The sequence below is a fragment of the Chiloscyllium plagiosum genome, unplaced genomic scaffold, assembly GCF_037043375.1.
Source record: "Chiloscyllium plagiosum isolate Xiang-an unplaced genomic scaffold, Cpla_swu_hap1 HiC_scaffold_35, whole genome shotgun sequence".
NCBI classification, from domain to species: Eukaryota; Metazoa; Chordata; class Chondrichthyes; order Orectolobiformes; family Hemiscylliidae; genus Chiloscyllium; species Chiloscyllium plagiosum.
The window spans coordinates 66,573,626-66,584,960 of NW_028270173.1; the positions used below are offsets into that span (position 1 = coordinate 66,573,626).

The 11,335-nt window shown below is 51.6% G+C and overlaps 1 protein-coding gene across 1 annotated transcript; it reads left to right on the forward strand.

Moving 5' to 3' along the window:
* The first annotated feature begins 318 nt into the window (after positions 1–318).
* LOC148141082 (cystatin-B-like) lies at positions 319–11,083 on the forward strand. Its single transcript, XM_087979082.1, has 3 exons — positions 319–374; positions 4,341–4,431; positions 10,727–11,083. The coding sequence occupies exons 1-3, from the start codon at positions 319–321 to the stop codon at positions 10,856–10,858; spliced, it is 279 nt and encodes a 92-aa protein (XP_087835208.1). The 3' UTR covers positions 10,859–11,083.
* Positions 11,084–11,335: the final 252 nt, after the last annotated feature.

Here is an 11,335-nt window from a genome sequence, read left to right on the forward strand (position 1 = left end):
TCCATTTCCTCTGTCTCTCCTGTGGGAGCTTGGATCGGCTGCTGCACCTCCTCGCTGGCTGCCGTCTGCTCCACTCCATCCTTCTGGGCGCCCCCAGACACCGTTCCCCTGCTGGTTTGTGGTACCTTGCTGGCAGTTTGCGGTCCACGGCTCGCATTGCCACCACCGTGCGTAGCTGGCGGCCCTACGTCTTGGGCAGGCCTTGCACACATGGCCCGCCTGTCCGCACAGATTACAGTTCTTGGCCCTTTACATTCCTTGGTCGGGTGATCCTCCTTCTTGCAGTTTCGACAGACGGTCACCTTACAATCCACCGCCATGTGGCCTGACCTCCTGCAGGTTCAACACACTTTTGACTGCCCTGCGTACATCAGGTACCATCTGCTTCCTCCGATGGCAAAGCTGGAGGGTGGGTGGAGGATGTTCCCACTGGCATCGATCCTCAGTGTTATCCTGACCTGCCGTTTGCTTGTCCAGATCCCAAAAGGATCGACCACATTAGTGCTTTCTCCCTCAACCTGGATGTATCTTCTCAGGAAGGTCAGGACATTCGCTGCTGGGACGTGGGAGTTGTACATATGAATCGTAAGCACCCAACTCCTCTGTGGAGAAAGCACATACACCGGTGCCGCCCATAAAATGGAGAACAGAGGTTCCCCTTCCTTCTCCTGGAAGACCTTCAGGATCTGCTTACACTGCTTCACACTCCTGAAGGTCACATCGAAATAGTCTGCCCCAGGGAAATACTGCAGGCAGTACACATTTTTTTCAAATTCAAAAATATACTTTATTCATAAAATTATTTGGATCTCTTTACAATTGGTCATGACATTCTTGTGCACACATTACATTGCTTTACATACAGACATTGAAACTTATTTTTCCTATATACAAATCTGTACGTTTACTATCCAGCTCTTCTACTATCCTGTTCTTCTTTAGGCAGGCACATGTTACACTGTGGTCTTTCCCACAGCACCTTGGCGGCAGCTGCCCCAAGCTTCAGAACATCCCTCAACACGTAGTCCTGGACCTTGGAATGTGCCGGTCCGCAACATTCAGTCGGGGTCAACTCCTTCAGCTGGAAGATCAACAGGTTTCGGACAGACCAAAGAGCGTCCTTCACCGAGTTGATGATCCTTCAGGCACAGTTGATGTTCGTCTCGGTGTGCATCCTGGGGAACAGACCATAGAGCATGGAGTCCCATGTCACGGCCCTGCTCGGGGTGAACCTCGACAAACACCACTGCATTCCTCTCCAGACATCCTTTGTGTGGCACATTCCAGAAGGAGGTGTATGACAGTCTCATCCCCCACCACAGCCACTCCCTGAGCACTGACCCTCCAAATGTGTTGCACTCCCTCAGTACTGACCCTCTGAGAGTGCAGTAATCCCTCAGTACTGCACCTCCGACAGTGCAGGATTCCATCAGTCCTGACGTTCTGACAGTGCAGCAATCCCTCAGTTCTGACCCTCTGACAGTGCAGCACTCACTCAGGACTGGCCCTATGACAGTGAGGCGCTCCCTCAGGACTGACCCTCTGATAGTATAGGACTCCCTCAGTACTGACCGTCTGACAGTGCAGCACTCGCTCAGTACTGCTCGTCTGACAGTGTGGCACTCCCTCAGTACTGCCCTTCTGACAGTGCAGCAATCCCTCAGTACTGACACTCTGACAGTGCAGCACTCCATCAGTACTGACCCACTGACAGTGCAGTACTCCCTCAGTACTGACCCACTGACAGTGCGGCACTCCCTCAGTTCTGACCTTCTAACATTGCAGCACTCCCTCAGTACTGACCCTCTGACAGGGCAGCAATCCATCAGTACTGACCCTCTGACAGTGCAGCACTCCCTCAGCACTGAAATTCTGATACTGCAGTGCTCCCTCAGTACTAACTCTCTGACAGTGCAGCACTCCGTCAGCACTGACCCTCTGACAGTGCAGCATTCCCTCAGCACTGACCCTCTGACAGTGCAGCACTCTCTCAGTACTGACCCTCTGACAGTGCAGCACTCCCTCAGCACTGACCCTCTGACAGTGCAGCACTCTCTCAGTACTGACCCTCTGACAGTGCAGCACTCCCTCAGTCCTGACCCTCTGACAGTGCAGCACTCCCTCAATACTGACCCTCTGACAGTGCAGCACTCCGTCAGTACTGACCCTCTGACAGTGCAGCACTCCCTCAGTACTGACCCTCTGACAGTGCAGCACTCCGTCAGCACTGACCCTCTGACAGTGCAGCATTCCCTTCAGTACTGACCCTCTGACAGTGCAGCACTCCGTCAGCACTGACTCTCTGACAGTGCAGCACTCCCTCAGTACTGACCCTCTGACAGTGCAGCACTCCCTCAGTACTGACTCTCTGACACTGCAGCACTCCCTCAGTCCTGACCCTCTGACAGTGCAGCACTCCCTCAGTACTGACCCTCTGACAGTGCAGCACTCCCTCAGTACTGACCCTCTGACAGTGCAGCACTCCCTCAGTACTGACCCTCTGACAGTGCAGCACTCCGTCAGCACTGACCCTCTGACAGTGCAGCATTCCCTTCAGTACTGACCCTCTGACAGTGCAGCACTCCGTCAGCACTGACTCTCTGACAGTGCAGCACTCCCTCAGTACTGACCCTCTGACAGTGCAGCACTCCCTCAGTACTGACTCTCTGACACTGCAGCACTCCCTCAGTCCTGACCCTCTGACAGTGCAGCACTCCCTCAGTACTGACCCTCTGACAGTGCAGCACTCCCTCAGTACTGACCCTCTGACAGTGCAGCACTCCCTCAGTACTGACCCTCTGACAGTGCAGCACTCCCTCAGTACTGACCCTCTGACAGTGCAGCACTCCCTCAGTACTGACTCTCTGACACTGCAGCACTCCCTCAGTCCTGACCCTCTGACAGTGCAGCACTCCCTCAGTACTGACCTTCTGACAGTGCAGCACTCCCTCAGTACTGACCCTTTGACAGTGCAGCACTCCCTCAGCACTGACCCTCTGACAGTGCAGCACTCCCTCAGTACTGACCCTCTGACAGTGCAGTACTCCCTCAGCACTGACCCTCTGACAGTGCAGCACTCTCTCAGTACTGACCCTCTGACAGTGCAGCACTCCCTCAGTCCTGACCCTCTGACAGTGCAGCACTCCCTCAATACTGACCCTCTGACAGTGCAGCACTCCCTCAGTACTGACCCTCTGACAGTGCAGCACTCCCTCAGTACTGACCCTCTGACAGTGCAGCACTCCGTCAGCACTGACCCTCTGACAGTGCAGCATTCCCTTCAGTACTGACCCTCTGACAGTGCAGCACTCCGTCAGCACTGACTCTCTGACAGTGCAGCACTCCCTCAGTACTGACCCTCTGACAGTGCAGCACTCCCTCAGTACTGACTCTCTGACACTGCAGCACTCCCTCAGTCCTGACCCTCTGACAGTGCAGCACTCCCTCAGTACTGACCTTCTGACAGTGCAGCACTCCCTCAGTACTGACCCTTTGACAGTGCAGCACTCCGTCAGCACTGACCCTCTGACAGTGCAGCATTCCCTTCAGTACTGACCCTCTGACAGTGCAGCACTCCGTCAGCACTGACCCTCTGACAGTGCAGCACTCCCTCAGTACTGACCCTCTGACAGTGCAGCACTCCCTCAGTACTGACTCTCTGACACTGCAGCACTCCCTCAGTCCTGACCCTCTGACAGTGCGGCACTCCCTCAGTACTGACCCTCTGACAGTGCAGCACTCCCTCAGTACTGACCCTTTGACAGTGCAGCACTCCGTCAGCACTGACCCTCTGACAGTGCAGCACTCCCTCAGTACTGACCCTCCGGCAGTGCAGCACTCCGTCAGCACTGACTCTCTGACAGTGCAGCACTCCGTCAGCACTGACCCTCTGACAGTGCGGCACTCCCTCAGTACTGACTCTCTGACAGTGCAGCACTCCCTCAGTACTGACTCTCTGACAGTGCGGCACTCCCTCAGTACTGACCCTCCGGCAGTGCAGCACTCCGTTAGCACTGACTCTCTGACAGTGCAGCACTCCGTCAGCACTGACCCTCTGACAGTGCAGCACTCCCTCAGTACTGACTCTCTGACAGTGCGGCACTCCCTCAGTACTGACCCTCTGACAGTGCAGCACTCCGTCAGCACTGACCCTCTGACAGTGAGTGTGTTCCACACTAACGCTGATATTTTTTGTTTTTTTCTATTGTGATGTTGCCAGGTTAATGCATCGCTTGCGTTATGGCAGAGGAGACATTGACATGTTTTTCACGATATCTCATATTGCTCAAAGTTAAAAATCACACTACACCGGGTTATAGTCCAGCTGGTTTAATTGGAAGCACTAGCTTTCGGTTCGCCGCTCCTTCATCAATTCGAATCTCCAAATCATATCATCCACAACTGGTAGCTGGAATGAATTACTTCATCAAGGTATGTAAACAGAATTAACCTAATTTCCTCTGACACAGAATGTGCCCACAGCTCTTTCTAAAGACCAGGCACATTACACACTGTCATGTCCATTCCAACCCTGGACCCTGGTCTGCAATTCGATGACTATCTGACTGTGTGCTGAACTCCCCTTTTCTACTGACCCAGCAGGATGTTATTGTTCCTGCTTGTAGCTATTCCTGCCTTTGTGATCTGCTGTCACACTCGATCCCATTCGTCTCTCTCATCCTGCCCTTCCACATTTACCCAGCATGCTGTGTGACATTGGCCTTCCCACTCTGTCTGGGACAATCGCTCTTCCTGCTGCCCTCCATGTTGCCTTCTCTGGAGCGTTCCAATCTGATCAAATGGACAATCTCCTGAAACCCTGACCATAATCCCTGTTAAATCCATCTCCCTGGGATTTGCATATTAAACTAAAAGAAGCAAACCCCTTTTAAAAGATGAAAGACTTAATCTGGGTTTATCATTTCTGCAGTTTGACACTGTAATCTTTTGCTGTAAATTCTGTGTCTTATGGTCCTGCTCCACAACCACCTGATGAAGGAGCAGCGCTCTGAAAGCCAGTGCTTCCAAATAAACCTGTTGGACGATAACTTGGGGTTGTGTGATTTTTAACTTTGCCCACCCCAGTCCAACACCAGCTCCTCCAAATCAAGGAGGAATGTATCTGTGTGTCCTCCTTTGTTCTGTTTCAGTCTGTATCCTGTTACGTTGTTTAGGCTTGTCATAGGCAACAGGAGTCAGTATGGTAGGTTTGGGCCTTGGACCCGGTCAGGAAGTGTCTCAGCATCAATGATTTGTTTGCAGAGGTCATATTTGGATTTTCTGTATCAGGCCGGGTTCTCTGATGTGAATGCTGCCTGCGTAGTCTTCAGCAGGGAGTGGATTTCCCAATCCATCTAAGGTTTGGGCACTCTTTGGCATGTAGTCCTCCAGGCAGTCGCTAATGAAGTCCGTGACGGTAGTGGGTGCAATCATCAAGGTTTTCTGCTGAGTTTGTAAATGTGGTCCAGTCCACTGATTCCAGGAGTAGCCCTTTCACTGGCTCAGACCAGCACTGGATCAGATTCATTCGGGTTGAGCACAGGACACTGAGAAATAAGCCTCGCTCCAGCAGAGTGAAAATACCCCACTGAGCCGGCAGGTCAGTGACTGGAGATGGAAACTCGAACCCCAGGGAAAGAGAGTGGAAACTCTTCAGTTCAATGTCCAATTCAAGACAGTCTCTTTCAGTACAGTGTCTGGAATCTGGGCGTGGAATCATAGCAGAACGTGGTCTTTTGGAGGCAGAGACAGAAATCTGCTGAACATTCCCAGATTCTCATGGTTGTTATGCTTCGGCTTTGTGCAGGGTTACAGGGAAAGGGGATGTCTCCCAAACTGCAAAGCTTATTGGTGTAAAGGATTCGAAGATGGACGGTCATGGGAGTGACATTCCAACGTGTTGAACACTTTGTTGTTCACTCTGCCTTCCCTTGGAACTGTTTATTGTGTACGTTCTTGCCTTCGTCATTCCAACCCAGCAGCATCCTGTGAATGAGTTCAGAATACAAGACAGTTTCTCTGGTAACTGTATGCTGCAATAGCACATGTCAGTGTACACACCTCATTCTTCAGATTACAATCTCAGCCAAAATGTGGCTGCTGGGATTTAATTGAAGAGATTTCATTTCTCTTCATGAATCCACCAGATCAGAAACATTGAGCCAAATGCACCATCTGCTCCTGAAGGGAAATGGAATATAGAAAGTCCATGAGCTTTCCGTTAGTCTTTCTCCAACTCACATCTCAGAGTTTGTGGGATGTGACCTTGAGGAAATGCAGGAGACAAACCATGATGCATGAATTCATTTGAGGCCCCAATTATTCCATCAGAACTACCGTTCTGATACGGCAGCATTACAACAGCGCTGATCTTCTGAAAGTGCAATACATCCTCAATACTGACACTCCGACAATGCAGCACTCCCTCTGAGCTAATATTCAGACTGTGCAATACATCCTCAATACTGATCCTTTGACACTGAAGCACTCCTTCAGCACTGACCTTCGAACTGTGTAAACCAGCCTCAATACTGACGCTCCGACAATGCAGCACTCTCTCTGCAGTGGCCTTCTGTCTGTGCAATACATCCTCAATACTGACGCTCCGACAATGCAGCACACCATCTGCACTGACCTTCTGACTTTGCAATATATCCCCCTCCCCCTCCCACTCCGCCAAGGACATGCAGGTCCTTGGCCTCCTCCATCGCCAGACCATGGCAACACGATGGCTGGAGGAAGAGAGCCTCATCTTCCGCTTAGGAACCCTCCAACCACAAGGGATGAACGCAGATTTCTCCACCTTCCTCATTTCCCCTCCCCCCACCTTTTCTCAGTCCCAACCCTCGGACTCAGCACCGCCTTCTTGACCTGCAATCTTCTTCCCGACCTCTCCGCCCCCACCCCCTCTCCGGTCTATCACCCTCACTTTAACCTCCTTCGTGATGAAGGGCTTTTGCCCAAAACGTCGATTTTGCCTGTCTTCGGATGCTGCCTGAACTGCTGTGCTCTTCCAGCTCCACTAATCCAGAATCTGGTTTCCAGCATCTGCAGTCATTGTTTTTACCTCATTCCACCTATCGCATTCCCAACGCCCCTCCCCCAAGTCCCTCCTCCCTACCTTTCATCTTAGCCTGCTTGGCACATCCTCTTCATTCCTGAAGAAGGGCTTGTGCCCGACACGTCGATTCTTCTGCTCCTTTGATGCTGCCTGACCTGATGCACTTTTCCAGCAACACGTTATTCAGCACTGATCTCCAGCATCTGCAGTCCTCACTTTCTCCTAATATATCCTCAATACTGACATTCGACAATGCAGCACTCTGTCACCACAGACTTACTGACTGTGCAATATATCCTCAAATCTGATCCTTCGACACCGCAGTACTCCCTCAGCACTGATATTCTGACTGTGCAATACATTCTCATTACTGACCCTCCGACAATGCAGCACTCCCTCAGCACTGACCGGCTGACTGAGCAATATATTCTCAATGTGAACCCACCACGATGCAGCACTCCTTCAGCACTGACCATCTTACTGTGAACACAGCCTCAATACTGACCCTCCGACATGCAGCACTCCATCAGCATTGACCTTCGGACTGTGCAATACACCCTCAACACGTACCCTCCAACAATGCAGCACACCCTCAGCACTGGCCTTCTGACTGTGCAATACACCCTCAACACGTACCCTCCAACAATGCAGCACACCCTCAGCACTGGCCTTCTGACTGTGCAATACACCCTCAACACGTACCCTCCAACAATGCAGCACTCCCTCAGCACGGACCTTCAGAATTTGCAATATATCCTCAATACTGGCCTTTGACAATGCAGCACTCCCTCAAAACACACCTTCTGATTGTGCAATACATCTGTAATACTGACCCTCCAATAATGCTGCACTCCGTCACCACTGACTTGCTGACCGTGCAATACATCCTCAATACTGATCCACTGACAACGCATTACTCCCTCAGTACTGAATGTCTGACTGTTAAATACATCCCCAACACTGAAGATCCGACAGTGCAGATCTCCCTCATCACTGACATTCTGAGTTTGCAATGCGTCTCTAGTAATGACACTCCAACAATGTAGCACTCCATCAGCAGTGACCTTCTGACTGTACAATAAATCCACAATACTGACCCTCTGACAATGCAGCACTCCCTCAGCACTGACCTTCTAACTCTGCAATACATGCTCAATACTTACCCGCAGACACAGCAGCACCCCCTCAGATCTGACCTTCTGACTGTGCAATAAATCATCAACACTGACCTCTGACAATGGAGCACTCACTCAGCACTGACTTTCTGACTGTACAATACATGCTTAATACAGACATTATGACAATGCATTACTCCCTCAGCACTGAGCTTCTTAGTGTGTAACACACACCAACTCATGATAATCTGACAATGCAGCACTCCCTCTGCGCTAATATTCTGACCGTGCAATACATCCTCAGTACTGATCCTTTGACACAGCAGCAGTCCTTCAGCACTGACCTTCTAATTGTGTAAAACAGCCTCAATACTGACTCGCCGACACTGCAGCACTCCCTCAGCTTTACAGTTAGAGAGGGGTGTAGGGGCTAGAGGATGTTACAGAGATAGTGAGGGGTGTAGGAGCTGGAGGGGGTTACAGAGATAGAGAGAGGTGTGTGGGCTGGAGGGGGTTACAGAGATAGCGAGGGTTGTAGGGGCTGGAGGGTGTTACAGAGATAGGGAGGGTGTATAGGAGTTGGAGGGGGTTACAGAGCCAGGGAGGTGGGTAGGAGCTGGAGGGGTTAGCAGAGATATGGAGGGGTGTAGGGACTGGAGTGGGTTACAGAGATCGGGAGGGGTATAGGCGCTGGAGGGGTTACAGAGATAGGGAGGGGTATAGGCGCTGGAGGGGGTTACAGAAATAGGGAGGGGTATTGGCGCTGGAGGGGGTTACAGAGATAGGGAGGGGTATAGATGCTGGAGGGGGTTACAGAGATAGAGAGGTGGGTAGGAGCTGGAAGGGGTGACAGAGATAGGGAAAGTTGTAGGGGCTGGAGGAGATTACAGAGATAGGGAGGGCTGTAGGGGCTGGAGGAGGTTACTGAGATAGGGAGGGGTGTACGGGCTGGAGGGGGTTACAGTGATAGGGAGGGGTATAGTGGATGGATGTGGTTACAGAAATAGGGAGGTGGGTAGAAGCTGGAGTGGTTTACAGAGATAGGGATGGAATAGGGGAAAAGGGGCTGAAGGGGGTTACAGAGATAGGGAGGTGTGTAGGGACTGGAGGGGTTTACAGAGAAAGGGATGGGTGTAGGGGCTGGAGGGGTTTAGAGATAGGGAGGGAACAAGGGGCTGGAGGGGGTTACAGAGATAGGGAGGGGTATAGGTGCTGGAGGGAATTACAGAGAGAGGGAGAGATATAGGGGCTGGAGTGGTGTAGGGACTGGAGGGGGTTACAGAGATAGGGAGGGTTATAGGGGTTGGAGGAGGTTACAGAGATAGGAAAGTTGGTAGGAGCTACAGAGGTTAACAGAGATAGGGAGGGGTGTAGGGGCTGGAGGGGGTTACAGAGATAGGAAAGGGTGTAGGGGCTGGTGGGAGTTACAGAGATAGGGAGGGGTGTAGGTGCTGGAGGAGGTTACAGAGAAAGGGATGGGGAAGTGGCTAGAGGAGGTTACAGAGATAGGGAGGGCTGTAGGGGCTGGAGGACGTTACTGAGATAGGGAGGGTTGTAGGGGCTGGAGGGGTTTGCAGAGATAGGGAAGGGTGTAGGGGCTGGAGGGTGTAGGGGCTGGAGGGGGTTACAGAGATAGGTAAGGGTGTTGGGGCTGGAAGTGGTTACAGAGATAGGTTGGGGTGTAGGTGCTGGAGGGGGTTACAATGAAAGGGAGGGGTGTAGGGGCTGGAAGGGGTGACAGAAATAGGGAGAGGTTATAGGGGCTGGAGGAAGTTACAGACAGAGGTAAGGAGTAGGAGCTGGAGGGGGTTACTGAGATTGGGAGGGGTGGAGGAGCTGTAGGCGGTTACAGAGAAAGGGAGGGGGTAGTAGGTGGAGGGGGTTACTGAGATAGGGAGTGGGGTAGGAGGTAGAATGCATAACAGCGATAGGGAGGGATGTAGGAGGTGGAGGGGGTAACATGTGGGGGGACATTATGGAAAATGATTTGGAGGTACAGTACAGAGTAAGCCCTTCTCTGATGGAGGGTAATACTGAGTGAGTACTGGGGTGTAGGTTTGCTCGCTGAGCTGTAGGTTTGATATCCAGACGTTTCATTACCTGGCTGGGTGACATCATCAGTGGCGACCTCCAAGTGAAGCGAAGCTTTTGTCTCCTGCTTTCTATTTATATCTTTCTCCTGGATTGGGTTCCTGGGGTTTGTGGTGATGTCATTTCCTGTTTGTTTTCTGAGGGGTTGATAGATGGCATCTAGATCTATGTGTTTGTTTATGGCATTGTGGTTGGAGTGCCAGGCCTCTAGAAATTCTTTGGCGTGTCTTTGCTTAGCCGGTCCCAGGATAGATGTGTTGTCGCAGTCGAAATGGTGTTTTTTTTTCTTCTGTGTGTAGGGCTACGAGGCAGAGAGGGTCGTGTCTTTTTGTGGCTAGCTGGTGTATTGAGTGAGTACTGTAATGTCAAAGTGGTCTCTCTGAGGATGTATGCTTCATGGTTCAAGGGGCAGCTGGAAACATCCTCTGTGAACTCATTGGTGTTTTGTTTTGTTTTGCAGGTTGTGATTGGGGATGCTGATGATTATATACACATGCGGGTGTTCCAGCCACTGCCTGGCTCGGGTGAGAAAGTGTCACTGTCAGATATCCAAATGGGCAAGAAGCTGTTTGATGTGATTGGGTACTTCTAGGACAGACCCAGAGCATTGCTTGTACCTCCCTCTCTTCACCATCGAATGCTGTTTCCCTGCATTTTCCCTCCCTCTTGGTCCTGACCACTGGGCTCTCCCTGCCTCCCAGCTGCCTCTGCCCCAATAGACTGGAGTGGTTGAAGAAACCAGCTCACCATTATCTCCTCCACGGCGATTATTAACACGGCAATAAATGCTGGGCCATGCTTCAATGCTAGTGCTCCATGGGATTTATGATTCCAATGCAAAAAACCCCTCTTCCCTCTTTACATCAACCATCTCCAGTTCAGAAAGCCTTAATGCAGTGCTCATTGAAACTTGCTCTCTGCGAGGGTGCCCTGGTCCCCTGAACAGCCCCACTCCCGAAAAGACTTCTGAAGATCTGAACTGCTCCTGTGACAGCGCAAGCTGACCTTAGAATTCCTCCCCCCCCCCCCCCACACACACACACACACACACACACACGCCCAGTAACTG